Consider the following 27,400-nt stretch of genomic DNA (forward strand, 5'->3'; position numbering starts at 1 on the left):
CTATTCAGTGTTCAGGTTGTGAGGTTATCCACGTCAAACTCACACCCACCCCTAATAACTGCATCAACCTAATCACTATCTATAGACCCCCATCTTTAGTATCTGACTTCAACGATGAAATCATGACCCTATTAAATAGCACTAAATCAACCAACACAGAGACTATTATGCTAGGTGATATAAACAGATGGAGGGGGAACTTACAGGACCAGTTAGCCATCACTCTACAAGAGGACCTAGAAAACAGCAATTTCTCTATCATCAATAATGAGCCTACCGCAAACACAGGGAATCAACTTGATTGGATTGTCACTAACAATCCTAAAGCAACTATGCTCGGTACTTACCCCTGTATATGGTCAGACCATTTTAAAATTGAAATCTCTCTACCATTGAAATTCAATAAGGGAAAACCAGCTAACCTACCTAAACCAGTCATGACCAGAAACTTGAAAAAGATCACGAGTAGTATGCTCTCTGAGGAAATGCAGAAAATCATGAGCTCCACCAAGGACAATGACCATAGTAAACATATAATTCAAATCTATAACCAAGGCATGCTTAAACTGTTAGACACCCACGCCCCCCTGAAAGACAAAAAAGTTAGGCCGAACCCAAATCACCAAAAATGGTTCACCGCAGAAGCCACTAAGCTTAAAAAGGACAAAAGAATTCTCGAAAGGAAATGGCTAAAAGATCCCTCCGAAACTAACAGAAACAACTGGAAGATAGCAGACCAACTATATAAATCAAAACTAGTGGATTTGAAGAAAAACCACTATAACGACAGCAGAAGCACCGCAGCAAATTCCACTGGAAAACTCTTCCAAATTATTAAATCCATTGACAAGCCCACAACACTCACACCACCGTTCCAACCAACGGAAACAGATTGTGAGAACGTCCAAACCGCCTTCCAAAATAAAATAACCAAAGCCAGAGAAACCATCATCAACTGCCTGACCACAAATATTCCAGTCAAGACTCCCCCCATAGAACATAACATCGAGATAGAAGTTCCTAAATTTCATTTTCGATCCATCACAGTCGACACAATGAAGAAAACGCTATCCACCATGAGGTGTACCTCGTGTTCAGAAAACGTTCTTCCCCCTAAGTTCATTCTTGAAAATCCCGATATCTTTAGTCCCTTTCTCACTAGAATGGTAAATGCCTCATTCAGAGACCATACTGTCCCAAACACCATCAAAACAGTTACGGTCACTCCCTTACCAAAAAAAACAGACCTTAACCAACAGGACCCTGCCAACCTCAGGCCCATCACAAATTGTAATTTTCTGCTGAAAATTATGGATAAAATAGCCACTGACCAACTTCAAAACTACATTGATGAAAACAACCTACTTCATCCACAACAATCTGGGTTTAGATCTAGCCACAGCACTGAGTCAGCACTATTGGATCTCCAAACTGAAATGCTTTCCATCCTGGACAGAGGCAGGGCGGGGCTGCTGATACTATTGGACCTTTCGGCGGCATTTGACCTGCTAGATCATGCCAAACTCCGCGAGGCCCTTGACAAATCAGGCAATTGCTCAACGGGAGCCATTGAATGGATCGCCTCTTTCCTAAAAAACAGACAATCTAAGATTGTCTGGGGAGACAAAGCATCTAGCGCTAAACCAGTCGACTGCGGAGTCCCTCAGGGAGCCAGTTTCTCCCCATTACTTTTTAACCTATATATGCGATGCCTCTGCACCATGTTATCCCAGATGGGCATATTCTTCACCAACTTCGCCGACGATACCCAACTGGTATTCGAACTCAGTGGAAACCACCAAATAGACAATGACAGACTTATCATTCTCTACAACACCATCGAACACTGGATGAAAGAAAACTGGATGTGTCTAAACGGCTCTAAGACCGAGCTCATGATCTTCGGATCCACACAAGCCAGAAAGAAATTGAGCCCTGCCTTTAACTCATTCACCATCAAAAACATCCAGATCCCAGTATCAGCAAAAGTAAAGACACTAGGCGTGTATCTTCAAGCCTCTCTTGGAGCTGAAGCACACACAAGCTACCTCAAAAAAAATTGCCAGTACCATCAAATTCTCCTTAAAAAGATCAGGCCACTACTAGACCAAAAGAATAGCACCATCATTGCTAGGGCCACTATACTATCTAGATTAGACTACGGAAACTCCCTACTCTTAGGAGCTAATAGCAAGTGCCTGAAAAGATGCCAAATCATTCAAAACAACGCCATTAGAACGATCACCGGAACAACATGGAGAGAACACATCTCTGGAGAAAGGAAAGCCCTCCACTGGCTGGCTATGGAGGAGAGAATCTCTTTCAAGTCTCTCACCATGGTACATCGTTGTCTCTACGGCACAGCCCCGGCTTACCTCAAGAAACATTTCAAATGGTATAAACCATCCCGGAGCCTCAGATCATCAAACACAGGCAAACTACAAACTATTACCACAAAAAAACAACAGGGCCTTGGTAAGGCTTTCCCGACTATAGCCATCGGGAAATGGAACGACCTACCCACCCTACTTAAACTCGAACCCAACTATCTCACCTTCAGGAAAAAACTGAAAACTTTTCTTTTTAAGTAGAACCCAGAAACACCTAGCACCACTTTAAGTTAATTCAGACCTCTGCCGTCTAGTCCCGTCATCACTACTTGTTGTCTTTGTCTATTTGTTAGCGCTCTGATGCCTGCAGGCTTTAGCGCTATATAAACAAATAAATAAAATAAAATAAATAAATGGAAATCCTTCAATTAAATGTCTTCCAGAATCCTCCGCTAACCAAGATTGAATTTCATCTTCTGGTAATTCCTTTAGAATCTTTTTAAGAAGCTGATTCTCTTCCTTTGTAGCACTTAGAATACATTTTTCTTCTGCAATCACTGGTTCTGGTAATAATTGATTTTCAACTTCTCCCGAAGATCCTTGTCGTGATAAAGCATCCGCTTTACCGTTTAACCGCCCAGGCTTGAATGTTATCACAAAATCGTATTCTGAAAAGAAAAGTGACCACCTAAGTTGTCGAGGTGATAGTGTTCGAGCAGATTTCAAAAACAGAAGATTTCGATGATCGGTTAAAACGGTTACTGTGAATCTTGCTCCCAACAGATAATGTCTCCATTCCTGAAATGCTTTCTTGATTGCCAGGAGTTCTCTGTCTGTAATTGTGTAGTTCACTTCTGCTGGAAGCAATTTCTTAGATAGATAGGCCACAGGATGCAACTGTCCAGTTTCAGGATGCCTTTGAGAAAGCACTGCTCCAATTGCAACATTAGAAGCATCTGCCTCCACAAAAAATGGTTGTGAAGGATCTGGGTGTAATAAGATCGGTCCAGATGTAAAACAGTTCTTCAATGTTTTGAAAGCTTGATCCGCTTCATCTTTCCACTCAAATTTCATTCCTTTCTTCAATAATTTGGTGATAGGAGCAACAGTTTGAGAGAAATTTTTAATGAATCTCCTGTAAAAGTTTGCAAAGCCCAGGAAGCTTTGGATATCTTCAACACAAGTTGGAGTTGGCCACTGTTCAACTGCCTTAATTTTCTTCATATCCATTTCCAAACCTTTGGGAGAAATCATAAAACCTAAAAATTCCACTTCTCTGGTATGAAATTGGCTCTTTTCTAACTTAGCAAATAGTTTATTCTCCCTTAGTCGTTGTAACACTTTCTTTACATGTTCTTCATGTTGCATTAGATCCTTAGAATAAATGAGAATGTCATCTATGTATACTACTACAAAGATGTCAATAAAATCTCTTAATACCTCATTTATAAAAAATTGAAAGGCTGCGGGAGCGTTACACAATCCGAATGGCATTACTTGATATTCGAAAAGACCAAATTTTGTTCTAAATGCCGTTTTCCATTCATCACCTTGACGTACTCGCACCAAATGATATGCACCACGAAGATCTAGTTTGCTAAATACTGAGGCTCCTTGAATCTGGTCTAACATTACTGATATTAAAGGCAGCGGATATCTGTTTTTAATTGTTATCTTGTTTAATGCTCTATAATCTATGCATGTTCGTAAAGTGCCTTCCTTTTTGGGAACAAAAAATAGTGGAGAAGCTGCTGGCGATTGAGAGTGCCTGATGAACCCCTTATTCAAATTTTCTTGGATGTAATCCTTCAAATGTTGATTCTCTTTTTCTGTTAAGGCATAGATGCGACTGCAAGGAATGTGGGCCCCTGGTTCTAAATCAATTTTACAGTCATACTCTCTATGAGGAGGTAATTCATTAGCTTTCTTTTCACTAAACACATCATTGAAATCATGGAATGTACTATAGTTCCCAAATTCACCAAACCTTCCACTACTTCTGAACAATTACCAGTAGAAACATTTTCCTGAACTACTTCTTTACAACAATTTGTAACACAAAAAGCAGAATCCAATTTCACCACTCTTCTTCCCCAATCAATCTGAGGGTTATGATACGTCAACCAAGGCATTCCCAAAATTATTTTCAAGTGTGGAGTGTCAATTAATTCAAACACAATTTCCTCCCAGTGTCCTCCAATTTCCATTTCCAATGGGATTGTTTCATGTGTAATTAAACCTGATGTCAGTTGAGACCCATCCCCCGCTCTCACATACTCTGGTATATTTTTTACAACGTAAGGCACATTCATATCTTTAACCATATTCCAATCCATGAAGTTACCAGTGGCTCCTGAATCTATTACTACTGGACCACTTCCCTTTAATTCCTCTTTAATATACAAGGATACATTCAATGTAATATGTGGTACTGCTGCTTGGATGGTATTTGCCACTTGCTGATTTCTGGAGCTGTTAGTGGATGCAGAAGGTTTTGGACACCAAGGGCAATTTCCAACAAAATGTCCTGATTTCCCACAATATAAACATAGATTATTCTGTCTTCGCCTATCCTTCTCCTCCTTAGTTAAAGGACCTCTCACTTTATTTACTCTCTCTGCGTTCCCAGTTCTCAATTCTTTATTTACAAATTCTAATCTTCCTCTATCAACTCTAGGGAAAACTCTGGGTTGCTCAACTCCTCCTCTTCTACGCTCAGCCTTGCGTTCCCCTAATCTATAGTCAATTTGTATGACCAGATTAATTAAATCCTCACATGAAGTGGGTCTATTAACAATTGTAGATAAGGCATCTTTCAATTCCTCCTTCAAACCTCTATAAAATAAAGAGGATTGCTTCTCTTCTGGCCAATTGCTCTCTAATACTAAAGATCTGAACTGTGTGATGTAAGACACTAAATCTTTGGTTCCCTGTTTTAACTCTAATAGTTCTCCATCTACTTCTTGAGATAATTGGCGTCTGTCAAACATCTTTTTAAATTCTAACTTGAAAGCTAACAAGTTCTTTAGTATAGGATTCTCTTGACCAACCAATAATACTGACCAAGTTGCCGCCTCACCAGTGAGGTAAGACAGCATAAAAGCTATTTTAGAAACATCTGTGTTAAAAGCTTCAGGTCGACAAAGGAAATGAAGTTCACACTGTGTAAGGAAAATCTGGCATTTCTTGGCCTCTCCCTTAAAACGCTCTGGAGGTGCTAAGGGGACTGGACCTACAGGTATATTCAAACTTCCCCTGCGTCTTGCTTGAGAACTCGTTCCTTCACCCAAATCCTCTCTAATTAACACTGGTAATTCTCTACTAGTATCCTCTGAATCTCTTGACTCCAAAGAAATTTCTTCACCCTTGCGGGTAACCTTGGAGTTTAACTCTTCAAACTTGACTTGTAATTCCTGATTTTCTTTTCGCACAGCCCTCATTTCCTCCCTTAACTCCAACATGTCCCTTATGGAACTAGCTAGCGCCTCTGTGGGATCCATATCAGCTCAGGTGGAAAATATTATCGTGGGCCTTTCATCCTGTCAGGGTCCGGCTTGACTGAATTCCACAGGAGCTGATGCTGGCCCCACAGACCCTCACCAGGAGTTCACCTCTCAACCCTTAAATATAAGCTGAGCTGAAAACCCCAAGAAAGGGAAAGGGGAATTTGGAGAAAATAACAACGGAGACACTGCTGCCCTTCAACCGTCTGGTAGGCTCTGGTATCTGGTAAACAAATACACCTGGTTACTTATATAATAAGAAAACTTCTTTTCTAAACTTATGCTAAATAAACTCTAAACTCTTTACCTCTTAAACCTCAGTAAAGACTTAGAGGTTAGTAATCTTTGTGGAATATCTTGTAAATATATCTTGTGTTGTGCAAATAGTTCAAGCCAATCTAGTCTCTTTAGAATCCTAAAGTGATGGCCTTTGCAACATCTTTTCAGAATTAGATATTCTTCTTACTTCAAAGTTCTTTTGACCTTATGTAGTTTCAATGCTTACATAAATTGCAGTCTTTCTCTGAAAACATTGAGTTCTATTTGCATAGATTACTTTAAATTATATCCTTTAACTTCCTGGAATACTGCTTTCTTTCTGCGTGTGAATTGTTTTCCTTATTTACACATTTACACAAAGAACGTATAGTTTCTTCCTTAACAAGCGTGTGCGATAAACACGTGAAATCAGAAGACGTGAAGAATTGTCTTCGCGTGTAAAATACACACGCGATTATTTTACAAAACCCGCGCGCGTAACAAAATACGTAAACGCGATAAAATAACACGCGCTGATAAAAATGGACTTGCGCTCTATCGCAACCCAACACGCGCTTTCTCTTGAGACGTATTTCGCGTAAAAAAATGTACACGCGCTAAAGTTAACTTGCGCAATTCTTTTGGGCACGCGCTCTATCGCAAAACCACACGCGCTTTCTCAGGAAACGTCTTTCACGTGAAAAATGTACACGCGCTAAAATTCACACGCGCAATTCTTTTTGGCACGCGCTCTATCGCACACCACACGCGCTTTCTCAGGAAACGTCTTTCACGTAAAAAATGTACATGCGCTTTAAAAAGAACACGCAAACGACAACTTGCGAGCTCGCGCACTCATTAAACAGTCTTGAAGAACATTACACGCAGTTAATCAACTTTTAAATCCTACGCACAATCTTCAAGCTTGATTTTCCTTAACATAACTTTAACTGTAAATGTCTCTTTTCTCAAATGAACTTGAAACTTGTTTACTCTTTAAGTTTTCTTATAAAAGAAAATGAAAGTTCACTGTGACAATCTCAAAATCTTTAAAAGAACGATCCCACCTGATGACTTCTTGTTCAAATTGGATCAGCAAACGATATTCTTACTTCTTTGGTAGATTTTCTGAGCTCTGGAAAGGCCTTACTTAAGGAGCTTAACTAATATACAACCAGCCACTGAATTTCTCTGGATGAAAGGCAGTTTAGAATCTTGCTCATCTCCCAAGAATCAAACCCATTGTCCTCTCCACCAATCAGGCAACCAAACATATCATTGTTTCTTTAACCAATCAGATTAAGTTTCTTTCGCTCCATCTTGACTTGGGCAAGCACAATGTTAATTCTATGAACAAACTCTTCCTGTTACTAACCCAGCCAGTTCTGAAAGCACAACTAACCCAGCCAGCTCTAAAGGCACAATGTTAATCTTGTTACTCTTCCTGTTATTAAACTAGCCAGTCCTGACAATCACTCATGGGACTATAGATCACGTGATCCACCTTACTACTCATGTGGGTTCCCTGGTTTGTATCAACTGGGTAGCATCCCACACCTGACGCCATATGTGAGGCGTGGAAGGAGGAATTTGACACATGATTGTTGGCAGAGACTTTTCTTAAACAAATAAGGGTTGGAGAAATACCTTTCTGGACCGAGGAGGTGTTTCCCCTGCCTCGAAATAATATTTTAAGGGGTTTGCCAGGATAGTGAAAATAAACAAATCCACTGTTGTCTCAAAAATTCCTATTTCCAGCCCTCACACTTAAAACTTAAACTAAAGTGAAAACAGGATTTCCTTTGGTCTCAAAATTCTGTTCCACTCACAAAAACAAAGTTCCAAAATGGTGCAACAAATAAACTCCAAAAAGGAAGGACAAGCTTACTCCCATGTTGTTGTGCCCTCCCAATGTTCAATTAGTGTCTTTTCCTCTTTCCTTCTCCTTGATTTCACAGCCCACCTAATACACTATCCTACCAGGTGTGAAGAGTGCTTTACTCTCTCTTCATATGTGAGTGAGTCTTAGATTTTGCCTTCTCAATATTTTCCAATTAAGTTTTCTTGCTGGATTACTACTGCTTTGCTGGTCACAGCCAACCAGGTATATTGTCCTACCAGGTGGTGTGTATTTGAAGACTGCTTTGGCTGTTTCTTAATGTGGGTGCAAGTCCCACACTCTCTTTGGCTTTAATTGTGATCTTCTGCTACGACTACTTCTTCTTTGGTCACAGCCAACCTGGTGTACTCTCCTGCCAGGTACTGTGGACATGAAGATTGCTTTGGCTCTTTTCATGTGGTATGGTCTTCTTGCTTCCACTACTACTACTTCTTTGATCACAGCCAACCTGGTGTGTTCTCCTACCAGGTACTGTTACTGTGAAGATTGGTGTGGAGGCCGTGATTCGATATATGAGTGCAGGTCCCAGACTCAATTTTGTGATTCTGCCTTCTAGCTTTCCTGCCAACTGTTCGGGTCTCCTCGCCACTCTGGAGAGCTTGCTGGTGCTTCTTAGTCGTTCGCGGGTGCTTCAGTATCCACAGCTTCCGTTTGCTCTTTCCATAGCTTTCGGTGGCTCTGTGCTGACTCCCGGCCTGTGAGCTGCGCATCCCAGCTTCCCCGCGCGTTTCAGGCCTCCTGACTGGATGGGAGCTCCGGCTTCTTCCTTTCGCGGATGTCTGTCTGCGACTGAGCTTCTAGGGACACTGTTACCAGCAGGTAAGCAGCCCAGTCTCAGTGCTCTCGGCATCTGATCTCGTCTACAGCTGTCAGCATTCTAATCTCCTGCTTCCTCCCGTGAGGGCCTCTCCCTTTTGGCAGCCTTCTCTTTTTTTTAGACGAACAGCATTAGCCGTTAATCTAGTCCACGCACCTTGCTTCTGCAGCACTTGTCATGTGGATCCATGTCTCTTCCTCGTCCCAGTATTTCTTGAGGAAGTTACATTGTCTACTCTGCAGACTTACATGGAAGTGTTTGGGATATGCATTGTGCAGGGTAACAGGGTGAGGGAGGTTGGGGTGTAGGAGAATAATACTGCATATCTCCCAAGGTGTCGTCCCGCACCCCAAAGGGGCTCCCTCACCCCCCATCCACTTCACCCGCTAAGTACCACTCCCAGCAGGACTATCGGGTAGCAACCTCACCTCCCTGGTCTTATGGGAAGGGGCTGTTAGGGATATTCTTCAGTTTTATGCTTTATCCCCTGTCCTAGTGAGACACCAAGCACTTTTTGCTGGACTTTTTCTTTCTATCCTGAATGAGGGGAGCCTTTTTCCCCTCATTCATTCTTATCTGCCCTGACTTTTGGAACTCTGTTCTGTGTTTTACCTTTTTCTGTGGAGTCTGCTTTGCTCCATATCACTTTAAAGGCATCTGTGTTTAACCTTTGCAGCACATTTACGTGTATTTTTGGCGCCAGAATTTTTCGAACGCATGGATCCTCTCCGTAGTCTCCACAGGGTTCCGCCTAAAAGTACCTTCCTCTTCTCCCTCCTCCCCTCCTCTCCCACAGATTGAAACACAGCAACTCTGTTGGCGGAGTTCCGGTCGCTCGCCGAGAGCCAGGCTGTGGAAAAAGTCACAGCCGCCCAGCAAGACTTGGGCTTTTATTCCAGGATTTTTGCCATATAGAACAAGAATCAGGCTGGCCTGAGAGTTGTGTTGGACTTTTCCACCCTCAACCTCTCCCTTCCTCTGCATAAATTCAAGACGGTTATGCCAGCAACTATTGCGGAAACACTGGACAGGGGAGACTGGATGTGCTCCCTGGATCTGAAGGACGCGTACCTACAGGTGCCGATTTGGCAGCTGCATCGTTCCTTACTGTGGTTCAGGATCATGGGCTGCCATTTCCAATAAAAGGTGCTACTCTTTGGCCTCAACGCAGCCCCCAGGGTGTTTACCAAGTTGATGAATGCAGTGGCTGCCCTCCTCTGGGTCCAGGGCCACCATGTCTACCCATACCTGGACGACTGGCTCGTCCGGGCTACATCTCCGACCTGAGGTTCACTATCAATCTCAAGAAGTCTCAGCTGCAACCCACACAGACCCTGACCTTCCCGGGCCTCATCTAGGACACGAGCCTCGAGAAAGTCTTTCCCTCGGAGGACAAGATAGCGGCCATCAAGAAAACCACCTCTCACTTCCTCTCGAGGGTAGTGACCTCGGCCTGGTGGTACCAACATCTGTTGGGTTTAATTGCGGCACTCCTGTTGGCCGTACCCCACAAAAGGCTCAAGATGAGGAGATTACAGCTGCACTTCGCAGCCTCATGGAATCAGGAGAAGGTCTCCCAAGCGGAGCCAGTCGACATCCCTCCCTTTCTCCTCCCGGATCTCATGTGGTGGTCCGCGGACATCAACCTGCGGCAGGGCAAAGCTTTCCTGTAGCCGGCTCCTCAGGTCACTGTTACTACAGATTCCTCTCTAAGGGGCTGGGGAGCCACTCTGGACAGCCACAGCCTCCATGGTGTCTGGACTCAGCAGGAGCAGGATTCCCACATCAATTGGTTGGATTGAAGGCCATATGGCTGGTTCTCAAGGCCTTTTTCCCTCTCACACAGGGCAAGGCAGTTCTTATCCAGACAGACAACTCCACCAGCATGTACTATGTCAACAAGCAGGGGGGTACCAGATCCCCTCCACTGTGCAATTTAGCCGTCAGCATGTGGGGGTGGGCATTGGAGAACAACATCTACCTCACTGCAGTCCACCGTCTGGGGGAGTCCCACCTGGAGGCGGACAGGCACAGCAGACTGGGGGCAGACAATTACGAGTGGCAATTGAACGACCTGGTACTGAAGGAGATCTTCCTCAGGTGGGGGCCTCCCCAAGTGGATCTGTTTGCCTCCCGGGACAACAGGAAATGCCAGCAGTTTGCCTCCTGGCAGGGGCAGGGCTTCGGCTCCCTGGGCGACGCGTTCCCAATACGGTGAAATGACATGACGGCATACGCCTTTCCGCCCACACCCCTGGTCCACAGGGTGATCTGCAAGATAAAGGAATCTCGTCACCTCAGCATAATTTTGATAGCTCTATGGTGGCCGGCGAGACCGTGGTTCTCCGGGCTTCTCAGCCTATCGTACAGGCCACCCATTCACCTCCCACTGTGCCCAGCTCCTCTCCTGGCCCAGCAGGGGGGCAGGGTACTACACCCCACTCCTCACAAACTAGCCCTTGCTGCATGGTTCCTGAGCAGGTCAAGTTGAAACACTTGAACCTCTCTCAAGCTAACCTAGAGATCATCCAGGGCACTAGAAGCAAGGCTACTAGGAGCCAATATAGGAGTAAATGGTCTAGATTCTGTCATTGGGCCTTCTCTAAGGGGATCGACCCTCTTAGGTGCACCTTGGACGACGTGCTCTCCTTCTCAGCACACCTCGCCCACTCCGGGGTACAGGTGGGCACATGCCGCACCTATCTGGCAGCCATAGGGGCTTACAGGAATTCAGAGGAGGGCCTCTTCTCCTCTTCCAACACGGTGGTCAAGCGACATCTTGCGGGGCTCTGCAGACTCTACCCGCCTATAAAGAAAGCACACCCTGCGTGGGACCTCAATGTTGTGTTGGGCAACTTGGTACACAAAACATTCGAGCCAATGGCGTCTGCGGACATTAGGCTGGTCACCATAAAGACAGCTCTACTCGGGGCATCACCTCCGCTTGCAGAGTCAGCGAGATTCCAGCTCTGGTGGCATCAGTGCCCTACACCACTTTCCACAAGGACAAGGCGGTCATGGGAACGCACACTGCGTTCCTACCCAAGGTGACGACCTCCTGCCATCTCAATGAGAAGATAGTCTTACCCACGTTCTTCGCCGACCCCAAGGATGAGCCTCAGAGGGCACTGTCTGGAAGTCAGACGCGCTCTGAGCTACTACCTGGACCGGACCTAGGACTTCCGCTTGTCGGACGCCCTGTTTGCCACTGTTGGTGGGTCAAGGCCCGGTTATCAGGCTTCTAAGACCTCCATAGCAAGGTGGATGGTCGCGGCCATCAAGGAGGCTTATGAGGGGCAGCACAAGCCGGTGGCAGCTAACTTGCATGCCCATGCGGTCAGAGCCAAGGCCACGGCCATCGCATTCCAACGCCATGTGCTGTCGCGGGTCATCAGCCGTGCGGCTACCTGGGCCACCATATTGGCTTTCTGTAAGCACTACTGTTTGGACACCGCCTCTAGGTCAGACGCGGCTTTCGGGGAGGCGGTTCTAAGAAACCTGTTTTCTTAAGGAGGGCCTCCTCACCACCATGGGGCTACATTCATTTGTAATCGCCCATACAGTATGGAGGAAAGGGGATTGGACGTAAGAGTAATTAATAGTTACTCACCGTAGTGACTAATGTACTCTTAGTCCATAGTCCCCTTTCCTCCATACGTCCCACCATCCTCCCCCCTAATTATTCTGGTGTCATTAGGCAATTCTAAATATTGTCGACGCATCAATGTGGACTGAGGAGTGGCACCGGTGGGTGGAGTCAGGCGAGCACATGCTCCCAGGGCCGCGCTTCTGCATGCCTCTAAATTTAAAGGGGAAGAAGATTTTTCTGGTGAAAAAGGTTCCGTCTCCCGTACCGCGAGGGACGCCCATACAGTATGGAGGAAAGGGGATTATGGACTAAGAGTATGTTAGTCACTACGGTGAGTAACTATTAATATAAAGGCCCTCTACTTTAGTCCAATCAAATTCATCAGTAAATGGTTTGGTTTCTGAACCATACAGTATGACTGGAGCCATTTTCTGGATGTAGAATGTTATCAAAGGAGTATATGAGAACTTTCCATATTGTGCATTTATGATCCTTGCTTGTTATTTTTGACTGTTGACTGTCCAAGTATGGCTGATCTAGGTGATGGTTGTTGATATTGACTCCCAAGTATTTATACTCGTCAATGATTTCAATAGTTATTCAGTACAGAAACCATTTTAGACGGTTGTTCTTCACTGATCTTTTGGGTTTAAAGTATAAGATTTAGCTTTTCTGTACATTGATTTACAAGTAATTCAAGTTGGCATAGACTCCTAAGGCAGTGAGTACATTTTGTAGACCTTTTGGTGTTTTGGAAAGGAGCACAAGGTCATCTGTGTAAAGGAGCCAGGCTATTGATGATGTAGGAGTTTAGTATTATTTGCAGCATTTGGGACAACTGCTCTGTTGTCTAGGTGTTTGTTAAATGGGCATGTCTTTGTGTCACCTTCGGGTAGTAGTTGGTGTGGAATGCTTTCTGTAACCTGATGGTGTTTGCTGGCATTGGCTCCATGCTATTTACAGATGTTTTCATTTGTTAGGAGAGCTCTTTGTTGCATGCAGTGAAATGCTCGCAGGAGATGATGGCTGAGGCGACGTTCTAGGTTTCAGGTGATGATACAAATTCTGTGTTCTGTATCAAGCGTTTCACTCAATTCCCTTTCCTTTCCTTTTAGGTTAGTGGGCTTGAAATGAGGAAGTGGATGGATGAGCTGTTCCCGATTATCATGGACATGCTGCAGGACTCCTCACTTCTCGCCAAACGACAAGTAAGCATTGTAAACATATTTTGGTGCTGTATGCTCAATACTAGATTGCATGTGAAAATGTAGATAGAAAAACAGTTTATCAGTGAAACGCTCGTTATTGTCTCCATGTGTAAAAACACCATCATTTACTGCTGCCTGAATATGCTAGCCAGATGCCTGTACCTGCCCACCAATATCTTCCTATTTCACTTTGGCCTAATCTTTTTTGTACACCTTCAAGTTTTCAGCCATCAATTAAGTCGTTTGGCTTTACTTTGGATGGTGTTTCCAAAATACTACGATTATCTTGGCATTAGATCTACTCCAAATGTATAATAGCTAAGCAAACTCATATAAACCAGCTTACTGGGGGGACTTTTTCTGTTTTTCTTTTTTTGGAAGCTCAGTCAGTTGATCTGGTTAAGATTTATAATGCAAGCATTTTTGCTGTCAATCTAGAGTTCGGAATTGGTTTCTTAGATGATTTTTGTCTGGTGACCCCAATTGCTTTGTTTTTGTCTATGTGCAATAATCCAAAAGTAATTGTATCACAAACATTTTTAAAGGCTTTTCATGCGAGTGTGAGAGCCCTGGCTCAACCGTGTCACCAACACCTTTATTGCTTTAACATATCAATTTCTTCTTCACTTACATCATTTATAATGTCTGGAGGCACTAACGTTGTCAGTGATATCCTGCTCACCCTAGTGATAGAGAAGATTAAGAAGTTATTTAGGCACAGAACAGACAAACTGTAGCTGTTGATTTTGAAAGTTGGCATTCCTCACAATTACAATGAAATAACCAAATGAGAGACACTAATGGACAAACCCCAGCAGGGAATGAGACCAGGACCAAGTGTAAGTGAGGTAAAAGATAAGACTTTATATAAAGTTAAAATGGGGCACTCAGAGGACTCTGCTACTTCGAGAGTGCTCTGCCTAAACGAGAAATACACATTATATTAAAAAAACACGTCATCTATGACATGTGCTATAGGGCGTACAATTAGTATGTTCATTGGACAAAGGGGATTGATGAGTATGTTACATATAGGGATGATGCTGCAGGATTGATCGGCTTCAGATTGCAACTACGTGGAGCACGCGGGTCAGCTGGGCTCATCTCGGAGGGGGGGCGGGATCAGGCCATGTCCACGTTGTTGCGATTCATTCTATTTACCATTTGCCCTTTCGGCCACTCATATCTTTGCATTATTCATAAGTCTCAATACACTATATATATCATTAGACGTTTGACCTGAACAATAAAAGTATGAGTACATGGGTCCAGGTGCCTTGTCTAACACAGTACTTAAAAAAGCATATTAATCAAGTATCTTGGATCTACTGCGGGTGTTTTACTCTTTGTTAGCTAAAGAAGAATATATGGCCACCTGGCATAAGTGCTATTGGGTGAATCAGGGTGGCACACGGGCGAGGGGCATGCAACTGTTACATCAAAGAGGTGTGGGGTTATGGGGCTTATGGTCTATATTTCTTTAGAAGGGGGCTGCTAGTGCACAGGCAGATTTGTGGAGATGGATGTTTTTTTCCAGGGCCAGGCTTCAGCCGGGTCACACACAGGGCAATGATGTAAAAGGAAGAAAAGAGATACAGTGTTTAGCTCGTTACACTTCACGGCCAAGCTTCTGCGAGAACAGGACAGCCGCGGAGACGGCAGATGGGAGGAGGTGGGGGGCTGGCATGCTGGCTGTGCACGGAGAATGAAGGGGAGAGGTGCAGGCCTGTATTCAGCGTTTAACTCCTGGTTCACACCCCAGCTTAGAACTTTACGCAAAGAAAAACGAATTGCGGAATCTCACTGGAAAAGTAACCACTCTCCAGCCAACAAATCATGTCTACTCCTGGCCACCCTTAACTACAAGGAAGCCATACTCCCGGCAAAAAAAGACGCATACAATAAACACATCGAACAAGCCAAATCCAAAACCAAAGAACTGTTTAAAATCCTAAAAGAACTTGAAACTCCCGTTACTACACCTGACACCTGCACCAAAGATAGCACCTGGTGCTCCAAAATCCAAGAGGCTCTCCTAGGCAAAATTGCCACTCTCCAAATTAAAATTAATAACAAACAAACTAGCCTCCAATCTAACCCTCTACCGATCCTTATACCTACCATAAACTACTCCATCCCTGACTCTCTGACTCCTTTTAGCTTCTCTCCACTCTCCATTCCTGAAGTGGAAAAGATCATCGCTAGCCTTAAACCTTCCAACTGCCATGGTGACCTTTGTCCTGCGCCTATTATTAAGGAAGCAGCGCACGACCTAGCACCCTTCATCACTACGTTCATCAACTCCTCCTTTAGCTCTGGGATTGTTCCGGACAACCTGAAGGATGCGTGGGTCATCCCGCTCCTGAAAAAACCTACTTTGGACCCCAGCATACCTACAAACTATAGGCCAATCACCACTGTCCCATTTCTACTAAAAATCCTTGACCGTGCGGCGTACCTACAAATTCGAGAATACCTTGAATCAAACAAACTTCTGGGACTCAGGCAATCGGGGTTTCGGCCACGCCACGGCACTGAAACTGCCCTTATCGATTTAAAAACGCAGATCGAAGATCTCAAAGACAAAGGCAAACATGCGCTATTACTTCTCCTGGACCTCTCGGCTGCTTTTGATCTTGTTAATCATAAAATTCTTTGTCACCTCCTCAAATCAGCTGTTCACTTCTCAGACAAAGCCTCTACTTGGATCAGTTCCTTCCTCAATAATAGAACAATGCGTGTGTTCTCTCCACTAGCAGCCGCCCCACCTGCTCCGGGCTCCTGTGGCGTGCCTCAAGGGTCCTGTGTCTCGCCTACGTTATATAACGTGTTCACCAAACCCCTTTTTGATATTCTGGACCATCTGGGTGTCACGTATACCAATTACGCGGACGACACCCAGATACTAATCCCTATCACAGGTGACTACATTACTGATTCCCTTGCCATCAACGCCATCTACCAGGTTATCCAAGCTTGGATGGCTCAACACGGACTGTGTCTAAATGATGAAAAGACAGAGCTCCTCATTCTTGGCTCACCACAAAAACTCACTAAACTTGACCCTGCTTTTAAGTCCTTCACCATTGATGGGAATACCATCCTTATTGCTAAGGACACGAAAACCTTAGGGATTTCCATTGACTCGACCTTATCATTGACTAGACAAACTAACTCAGTCTCATCAGCAGCAGCTTATACCTGTAAGCTTATTACTGCATGTCGCCCGTTCCTTTCTACAGCTAACCGTGTGACCTTGGCCAGGACCCTCGTACTGTCCAAGGTCGACTACTGTAATGACCTTTACCTTGGTACCAATCGCTGTAACTTAAATAAGTTACAAATTGTCCAAAACAATGCGATTAGAGCGGCCCTCAACATTCCCAGGCGCCAGCACATATCTGACACTAGGCGTAACCTTCACTGGCTCTCTATCCCAGACCGCATTTCATTGAAGTCTTTGGCTCTCACCCATAAATGCCTTCAGAACCAAGCACCCTGTTACTTGACGAACAGATTTGCCCTCCATAGTTCTACTAGACTACGCAGATCGGCCCAAGCCAACTGCCTTGTCATCCCACGATTCAATCTCCAAAGATCAGGTGGAGCCAGCTTCCCTATCTTGGCAGCCAAACTTTGGAACTCACTCCCTAATGAGCTGAGAGCAGAACCTTCCTTCCTGAAATTCAAACACCTTACCAAAGCCTGGCTGTCCTCCCAAGACATCTAACACTGCTCACTGCCCTATTTGTACTCTGACCTACCTTTGTTTTTGCATTCTGCTTAGCTTCTTACTGCTACTCTCCTGATCGCAAAATCTTGTAATTCTACTGTAAAAACATTGTTATACTGCCATGTTATGCATTTATCTTGTTGTATCCAAGTTATGCGCCCGGTTGCCCCTGGGCCTGGTGCGCTATATAAATAAATAAATAAATACAAATACAAATACAAATACATGCAGCTTACTAGAAAAATGGAGTTGGTAGATAACATGGAGTTTCGCGGCTCATATGCCATGCACAGTTATGGATCATTCAATGGTAACCGTACACCTTGGCAAGAGGTGCGCTGCCAACCGCGGAATAAGCATATCATGTGCGTTGTTAGGAATGAAGATAGGCCTGGGAGACCCTTCCTCCCTTACATTCCGCCCTTTCGTAACGAATACTGCAACTCTCCCAAACATTTCCGTTCGGCTTCCTCAGCTACTGCTTCGTCCCAAGTCGGTGTTCCCTTTCTTGGCATCCAGGCCCGACATACTGCTTTAAGGCTCTCCCCTGCCCGTGCATATTCATCTGTGGTACAAGTCATGTAGATAAAACCACCGTCCCCCTCCAGATCTACCCATACTTCATCATACCACTCTAATTCCCGGGGTTCCTTAATTGTGGTGTGCCAGAACGGATCTACAATGTACCCAGTGTTATATATAGCACTCATTCTATATTTTGGCTCTGAATCTTCTCTTGTTTGGACCTGGGCTTCATGTGTTACCTGTAGTACTCCCGCTGCGTTGACCATTGTCACCATCATCATTGCACTGTTAGGAATAGACTTTGCACAGCACCTGAGTCCCAATTGGCACACACATAAAATTAGCAAGAAAAAGACGATGATGAGTATCAGTAGTTTTACGGCCATTCTAAGCCATTGCAGTTAGCAGGTCTAGGACGTAGCGGTTCTGCATGGTCATCAGTCGCAGGGCTATCAATTCCACCTTGATAACATTGAATCCTTCTTCTGTGTCGTTTGCTAGCTGGATGATTTCCCAGTGCACTATCTGGAGCCATTTCGCATTTGCTCAAGCTTGGATGCTTGGAACGAGGGACGCGAAAAAAAATTCTGCTGAAGTAAGCAACTTAAATTTGTCAGGGATTTTCACCAAAAGTTCAGAGAATTCTGCAGAGATATAGTTTGATGATCTCCGTTTTCGGGATACTGTGCTTTGTAGCTGCTCTTTGGATAAAACGTCATATGCATGGGGTTCTTCGGTCGTTGACGGGGGTGCTTGGGATGTCGTTGATGGCACCCTCCCCCCTCGGATGTGGCTTTCTGGTATCACCATCAGGGCTAAGTGCAGCGTTGTCAGAGCGCTGGTGCCCCTCCATGACTGCGGAAGGTGCAAATACGCCTGTTGGCCGCATACCCAATATGTGTCCATTAAAGCTGCTGTTCCTTTTTTCATGCCTGGGATGATGAGTTTTGCTACAGTTCTTGTTTGTTCCTAAGGGCCCCTTCCCTTCTCCGTGGAAGCACAGTTCATACGATATTTCACGTTGTATCCTGATTGGTTTCTCGAGAGCGGTAACCCACGTTAGTTTGGCGATGTGCTCAGACCACATTGAAGTGTATGTGCTTCTAATCCATTGTAGCTTCTCGTCTGACAGTCCTCGCAAAGCCTCTGCCTTACACATTACTTGTTCTTCCTGCCATTTGTTGTCAAAAACATTGTCCCTTGGATTACGAAAAAAGGTTCCTTTATGAGGCTTGTTGATGCAGGTTTTTTTGTTGGCATTTGCAATAAAATGGTGTGTGCTTGATAGGTGCTTTTAATTCTACACAGTGCAAGGTGGATTAGCAGTGCAAGGTGGATTAGACATTGGGCCTCCGCAATAGGCTCCTCCTGTGGTAACAACACATTAGGGGTCCACAAGACATGGGGAATCAAGGAGCACACATAGCAGCTTTCGTTGGTAGCTTGCTCCGCCATTGTGCTCATGTCTTTGTACCATTTGTTGGACTGATTTGGGTGTCGTTGGTCTTATGCTGTATCTAATCCAAGACCATAATATTCATCGTACCTTTTCCGTCCCACCCCCCTTTTCCGCCTCCTGCTCCCCCTGGACCACTTTGGACTTCTACTAATTTCTGGTATTGGATTGGGAATATACCAGCTATTACCTTTGTTCCCCTTTCATCACTTTGCTGTCCACCTTTTTTTACCATAAGCTGGGGCGGGGTTTGTGTTTCATCATTAACATAATCGCCGCTTGTGGTAGCTTGTGTGGTTGTATAGAAATCATCATATGGCCATGTAAATGCAATGGAGTTTGGGTCGTTCATCTCATATACGTTACATTCGAGGGGATTGGGTCCTCCGACGTATTCCATATCTATGACATGTAATCACCACAGCTGTGCTGCTTCGGAAACTTTTTTCTGCGTCCTGCGTCGATGACGTCGACGCGCCGTCGTCGAGGACCTCCTCCGACGTCCGACGTCATCCGATGTGATAAGTAGGACGCATGACGCCCGTAGCCTCAGTTGCGTTTTTTCCGCGAACGTGTTGCTTCGTGACTCTCGGTTAGCGCCTCGACTCTTTGGAGTTCTGTTCTTCTCGGTTCTTCGAACCTGTTCGTTTTGTGCAAATCCTTCGTGTGAAGATGTCTTCGACCCCGCGTCCGGGTTTCAAGAAGTGCGGGGAGTGTGGGTCCAAGATGTCGGTGATGGACTCGCACAACGCCTGCCTCTGGTGCCTCGGGGAGGCCCACGACACGGATGACTGTATCGACTGCCAGTCGCTCACGTCCAAAGCCTTACGCGAACGTAAGAAGAAGTTGTCGGTAGGTCGGGTGTCCAAGCCCCGGAAGTCGAAGTCTGCGGGGCTTTCGATGGATGATTCGAGGGGTGACTCTCCGCGTCATCGTCGGAAGTCTCGTGGGTCTCCTTCTAGGAGTCGGTCTCGCCACTCCTCAGCCTCTTCGAGGCATTCTCGGAAGCCCCGACACCGGTCGTCTTCCAGGTCCTCTTCGGAGGACTCTGCCCGGCACGTCGCTTACCCCACCAGCCGTGCGACGCCGGAGGAATGGGCTTCCTTCGGGAAGAAAATGCTGGCGATTCTTGAGTCGCAGGGTACTAAGCCGTCCGCGCCCCCGAGTGGGGTCGGTCGTGAGAGGTCGAGAGACACCGCTCGCAAGAGTGGTCGGCACGAGTCACGGGAGAGGTCCCGTTCGGACAAGGAGACTCGTTCTCGACGTACCCGTTCCAGGTCCCGGTCCTCGACGCGTTCGAGACCGTGTGCACCTGTGAGGCCTTCAAGGAAGACATCGACATCGACGTCTGAGGCGTCGAGGGCGTCGACAGGCTTTCTCTAGGCTCCGGCTCCAAGGAAGTCGTCGAAGCCGTCGACGCTCAGGTCGTCGAAGGACACGCTCGGGGCTCCGGCTTCGAGGGCTGTGTCGACGCCGCCGATGCTGGCGGCGCTGCATCTGACGTCGTCGCCGATTTCCTCGACGTCGACGCCGATCCTCTCGGCGCCGATGCCTGTTCTATCGACGCCGGCGCCGATTCGCTCGACGCCATCGACGCCTTTCGTGTCGGAGGTACCCCGTGGCACAGGAGAACCCCTTAGGAAGGCTCTGGTTAAGAGCAAGCACTCTCGGGTGCCTTCTTTTCGCCACCTGGAATATATTTCAGAGGCGGATGAGGATTCTGATGGCCTGGTTCCTAGTCAGGTTCCAGATGAAATTGTCTCGGGCCACGGTCTGTTTGACGATTTGAGGCAGTCACTTCATGATGCCAGTGGACTGGACACCTCTCCGGAGGTGGAGTTTTGTAGGCCTGAGCCTGGCTCTCATGCCGATTCCTCGTACCGGCGCCTTATGGCTAGGGTTTCTGAGTACTTGGGATGGTCTGCTCCCCCAGGGGAGTTTGTGCAGGATGATCTAACGGACATCCTTGATGTTGGTCCCCCAACTGACCCGGTACTGCCGTTCCATATGGCTTTACGGAGAAGGGTGGCGGCGGCTTGGACTGCTCCGGAGAGTCTCCCGGTGGTGGGCAGATCCTTGTCACGAAAATACCGTCCAGCCAGTAGCGACCCCTGCTACTTGACCAGGCACCCCACTCCGGAGAGTTTGGTGGTGCAGGCGGCCACGGCCCCGGCGAAGCAGGCGTCGTACCCTACCATCCCTCCTGATAGGGACGACAAACGTTTTGATGGCTGGGCGAAGAAAGTGTTTTCTTCTGGTGGTATGGCGCTTCAGGCGGCCAACTCCATTTGTGCCTTGTCTCGTTTCACACACACTCTGTGGAACTGTGTCGCGTTAGCGGCTGAACATATTCCCGAAGGGGACGAACGGGATGGTTTCCTTGCTATGGTCCAGGATGGTAAGGATGCCATGTGTGAGTCCGTTCAGTCGGGTTTGGACTTAGCTGAATGCGTCAGTAGGTCCATGGCGGCGAGCACCATGATACGCAGGTTTGGGTGGTTGCGGAAGTCGGGGTTTGCTCCTGATGTGCAGTCCCGGCTCCTCAACATGCCCTTTGACGGTGAACACCTTTTTGGCAGCAAGGCTGACGAGAGCCTTGAGAGGTTGCAGACCTCAAAAGCTGCAGCGAAGTCGTTGGGCGCTGCAGTTCGCCAACCTCTGCCTTTTCGTCCTAGGGGACAGCAGTGGAGGGGTGGTTCCTTTCGCTATTACTCGTCCTTCAGTAAAGCGAGAGGAGCTGGCAGTCAAAGAGGCCAACGCAGGGGTACCAGAGGTGGACGACGGGGTACCCGTGGTGCCAAGGCCGCTCGGGCAGTTGCCTCTTTGCCCTCAGGTAACGCCGCAGCCGCTTCCACACAGTCATGAGGCCATGTCCCATGGTTCGCCGGTTGGGGGAAGGCTGGCGCAGCATCTTGTAGAGTGGCAAGCCATTACTTCAGATGTGTGGGTTCTGGAGATCATAACCCACGGCTACTGTCTTCCCTTTCGGCACAGGCCTCGCGACAATCCACCGGGGAACCTCTCTTTGCAGAGTCCGGATCCGCTCCTTGCGCAGGAAATTCAAGCCCTGCTGGAGAAAGGCGCCATAGAACTGGTGCCTGTAGCGGAGAGGAACAAGGGATGGTATTCCCCTTATTTTTTGATTTCGAAGAAAGACGGGGGATTGAGACCCATCATGGACTTGCGCGGTTTGAACAAACTCCTCAGGAAGGACAAGTTCAAGATGGTTACTCTCTCTCAAGTCCTCCAGGCCCTTCAGCTTCAGGACTGGTTGGTGTCACTCGACCTCAAGGATGCTTACTTCCATGTGCCGATCCATCCCAAGCACAAGAAGTACCTGAGGTTCGCGGTTGGCGACTCGCACTTTCAGTTTCGGGTCCTGCCGTTCGGATTGACCTCCGCCCCGAGGGTTTTCACCAAGCTCATGGTGGTGGTGGCAGCGCATCTCAGGCAAGGGGGGAGTCACGTCTACCCCTACCTGGACGATTGGTTGATCAGGGGGAGTTCTCCCGAGCAAGTCCTGGATCATCTGTCCGTCACCTGCCACTCCCTTCACAGGCTGGGCTTCTCCCTCAATTTAAAGAAGTCCCATTTGACGCCAACACAGCGGCTCCAGTACATTGGAGCAGTGCTCGACACTTCCCTGGGGCAGTGTTTTCCTCCCCAGGTGAGGGCTCTTCACATTCAGCAGATGGTGCACAAGTTTTAGCATGCCCAGACGCTCCCAGCGTTCGAGTTCTTGAGGTTGCTCTGCCTCATGGCATCCTGCATTCTTCTGGTGCCAGAGGCTCGCCTGCGGATGAGATCTTTGCAGTGGGCACTCAAGACGCAATGGTCGCAGTCCTCCGGCCGGATGTCGGACCCGGTTCAGGTACCGCCCTCGGTCGCCCGGGACCTTCTGTGGTGGGCCGTCGAAGGCAACTTGATGAAGGGGGCTCCATTTTGGCTTCCCTGGCCGGAGGTGACGATCGTGACGGATGCATCCCTCACGGGATGGGGAGCTCATGCCAACGGGCTGACAGTCAGCGGTCGTTGGTCTCCGTCGGAGTCCAGACTCCATATCAATCTGTTGGAGCTGAGGGCCGTCAGGCTAGCCCTGAAGGCTTTTCTGCCGACTGTGCGAGGAAAGAGTTCCTGATCCTGACGGACAACACAGTGGCCATGCACTACCTCAACAAAAAGGGGGGGGCAGGGTCACTTCCTCTGTGCAGGGAGGCGATGCAGCTCGAGTTCTGGGCCATCCAGCAGGAAGTTTCGATCTCGGCAGTTCATCTGGCCGGAGACGAAAACGTGACGGCGGACGCTCTGAGCAGGCAGAGCGCGATCTCTCACGAGTGGGAGTTGGCTCAGGAAATTCTCCTGGAGATCTTCGCCCTTTGAGGGACCCCTCAAGTGGATCTCTTCGCCTCCAGTGTCAACCGGAAGTGCGAAAGGTTTTGCTCCCGGGAATTTCCTCCAAAAGGAGACGCGTTCGTGGTGGAGTGGTCATGCCCGCTGCTGTACGCGTTTCCTCCGGTCCCCGTCATCCCGCAAGTGCTGCGGAGGTTACGGAAGTTCGGTTCCCGGATGATCCTCATTGCCCCGGCGTGGGTTCGGAGGACGTGGTACCCGGACCTTCTCGACTTGTCCATCTGCCCTCCATGTCGTCTTCCCTACCGAGACGATCTGCTCTCACGGGAGGGGCGTCAGGTTCTCCATCCAGAGGTCAGATCCCTCAATCTTCACGCTTGGCTTCTGAAAGGTTGAGGTATAAGGATTGGGGCCTCCCTGAAGACGTGATGGAGGTGTTGCTTTCGGCCCGAAGGCCAGCAACAAAGTCTCTGTACCGTTGCCGTTGGCTTAAGTTCTGCGACTGGTGCAGGGTTCAGAATGTGGATCCTTTTGCATGTGACATCCCCATGGTTCTGTCCTTTTTACTTTCTTTGGCCCACAGGGGCTTGCAAGTGGGTACCGTTAAAGGTTACCTGGCGGCGCTGTCCATCTTTAAGCACTCGTCTGAAGAGTGTTCTTACTTTAAAATCCCTTTGATTTCACAGTTTCTGAAAGGGCTCACTAATGTGTTCCCTCCGTCACCTTTCCTGGTGCCCGGTTGGGATTTAAACCTTGTTCTTAAGTTTCTTATGGGTGCTCCGTTTGAGCCTTTACATTCTTGCCCTTTGAGGCTGTTAACTCTGAAAACTGTGTTTTTAGTTGCGGTTACTTCCGCTCGCAGAGTGAGTGAGTTACAGGCACTTTCAGTTAAGCCACCCTTCACTGTATTTCACAAGGACAGGGTTGTCCTTAGAGTTCGTCCTTCTTTTCTTCCGAAGGTAGTGACGGAATTTCATTTGGCCCAGAAGGTTGTTCCTCCGGCATTCTATCCTCCTCCGCATCCTGGTAAGGAAGAGGAGAGGCTCCATAGGCTTGATCCTAGGAGAGCTTTAAGCTTTTATGTTTCACGCATGTCCCGGGTCAGAGTGGATGATCAACTCTTTATTGGTTACGCTGGAAAGCGTTTGGGGCAAGCTGTGACGAAACAGACTTTGTCTCGCTGGATTATTTTGGCCATCTCGGAGTGTTACCGCTTGGCGGGTAAGGACCCACCGGCTGGCTTGTGGGCCCATTCTACCAGGGGTATGGCTGCATCTACTGCCCTGCAGAGGGGTGTTCCTATTCGCAACATCTGTGATGCAGCCACCTGGGCTTCAGTACATACATTTGTATGCCACTATTCCCTCGATTCCATCCGAGGACAGGATCTGGCCTTTGGCAAGGCGGTCCTTTGCTCTGCTATTTGATTGGCTAATATAAATTTTGATTCTAAATTCTTTCCCTCCTCCTTGCTCTGGTACTGCTTTGGGAGTCTGTCATAGATATGGAATACGTCGGAGGACCCAATCCCCTCGAAGAACAAGTTACTTTCTTACCTGGTAACGTTCTTTCGACGGGATGGTCCGACGACGTAATCCATATCGCTCCCGCCCTGCCTTCCCCGCTGCAGAATTTCTTTGCGATTGCAGCTTACGTTCCGCAAGGCTTTGTGTCTGACTGGCAGTTGGCTAGTGTCACACGTTCTGGGGGAAAAAAACTACAACTGAGGCTACGGGCGTCATGCGTCCTACTTATCACATCGGATGAGATCGGACGTCGGAGGAGGTCCTCGACGACAGCGCATCGACGTCATCGACGCAGGACGCAGACGCCGAAAAAAGTTTCCGAAGCAGCACAGCTGTGGTGATTACATGTCATAGATATGGAATACGTCGTCGGACCATCCCATCGAAAGAACGTTACCAGGTAAGAAAGTAACTTGTTCTTCTGATGCTTGTATCTGAGAGAAGGTGCATGGATGCTTATAGTCTTATCTATCTTATCTGCTTGGATACTCTGTACTCACGCTACTCCTCATGCTACCTCGTGTCAGAAAAAATACAGTCTGAGGGTCCTACACGTGTGGGGGATCATGGGTAAAGGGAACGTCACACTAGGGATAGTATTTCTGGCACGCCCTGGTTCGATGCCCCTTTTCGAGTTTCGAAAAACAAACTGTAATACTCTGCAGCTTCCACTAGATGTCGGCCTATGCACAGCATCTGAATCTAAGCAGATACAAGAATCAGAAATACGATTACAGTGAGTAATGTATCCCATACTTATCTTAGGTTAAGCATAAACATTCATCCTTCTGACAAGCCATACTTGTAAAATCTTAAAAGCAAATTAGCTTCTGCAACATCCCAAGCTAAAATAATCAATGGGAAATGTGGTATTTGTATTTATTTTATTTATAAAGCGCTCCTGGCCCAAGGGCATCCAGGCACATAACTTGAGATACAGACAGAATAGGCAATTACAAATAATATTCAGGGAAGCATTTACAAATAATATACAGAAGAGGGCATCAATTGATGATAAAACAATAGTTACGAGTAAATAAACATAAAAAATGTACAAATGTACAGCAGGCAAAGGAAGGTTTGTCTAGGCATGTGCGGGGTGAGTGAGCAGTCTGACTCAAGGGTGGTTGTGGGCAGACAACCATGCTTTATCTTGCCTTTTGAACGCTGGGAAGGATGGTTCCAATCTGAGGGGGGTTCAGAAGAGAGTTCCAAAGTTTTGCTGCCAGAACAGGGAAGCTGGTCCCCCCTGCCCGCTGAAGGTTGAAATGGGGTGTAGCTAGACAAATGGATTGGGCACTTCTGAGGGATCTGTTAGCGGTATGGATAGAAAATCTGTTGGTGAGGTAGCAAGGTGCTTGGTTGGCGATGCATTTATGAGTAAGAGCAAGGGTTTTTAGGGATACTCTTTGTGTTACTGATAAGCAGCTGAGATTTGTCTGGTGTCAGAGATGTGATGATTCCTAGGGATGTTTAATGCGGCTCTTATAGCATTGTTCTGAATAATCTGTAGTTTATTGAGGTTCCCTTGGTTAGTGCCAAGATAGAGAGCGTTGCAATAGTCAACTTTAGACATTACCAGGGTCCTAGCTAATGTGGTACAGTTGGCTGGAGATAGGAAGGGGCGGCAGGCTGTAATGGGCTTGCAAGTGTAAGCTGCTGTGGACGATACTGCATTGGTTTGCCTAGAGAGAGAGAGGGTGGAGTCGATATAAATGCCTAGGGTTTTAGTGTCCTTTGTAACTTTAATGATGTTGCCATTGATGACGAAGGAGTTAAACGAAGGGTTAAGTTTGTTGAGTCTTTGATGGGTGCCTAGGATGAGAAGCTCTGTCTTTTCGTCATTCAGACAGAGTTAGTGTTGCGCCATCCAGGCTTGGATGACTTGGTAGATGGAGTTAACGGCGAGTGTGTCAGCTGTATGATCGCCGGTAATAGGTCTGAGTATCTGGGTGTCATCCGCATAGTTGGTATAGATGACACCCAGATAATCCAAGATATCATAAAGTGGCTTCGTCAACACATTGTAAAGTGTGGGTGAAACGCACGATCCTTGTGGTAGTCCACATGTGACAGGTGAAGGTTCAGCAGAATCGGACGGGGAGAAAACCCTCATAGACCTGTTATCCAGAAAGGAACTAATCCATGCTGTAGCTTTTTCCGAGAAATGGGCAGTTAGTTTGAGGTGTCGGCAGAGGATTTGGT

At 47.0% G+C, this 27,400-nt stretch overlaps 1 protein-coding gene across 4 annotated transcripts in view; it reads left to right on the top strand.

Annotated features, from left to right (window-relative positions):
- Nucleotides 1–27,400, top strand: part of MTOR (mechanistic target of rapamycin kinase) — a 2,476,747-nt gene that overhangs the window by 296,919 nt on the left and 2,152,428 nt on the right. For all 4 annotated transcript variants that reach the window (XM_069609933.1, XM_069609934.1, XM_069609936.1 and 1 more), the window contains one exon: nucleotides 13,513–13,605. In XM_069609933.1, coding sequence (XP_069466034.1) covers nucleotides 13,513–13,605 — 93 coding nt within the window. The remainder of the gene's footprint in view (nucleotides 1–13,512; nucleotides 13,606–27,400) is intronic.

The sequence above is a fragment of the Ambystoma mexicanum genome, chromosome 8, assembly GCF_040938575.1.
Source record: "Ambystoma mexicanum isolate Mex_15411 chromosome 8, UKY_AmexF1_1, whole genome shotgun sequence".
Classification (NCBI taxonomy): domain Eukaryota; kingdom Metazoa; phylum Chordata; class Amphibia; order Caudata; family Ambystomatidae; genus Ambystoma; species Ambystoma mexicanum.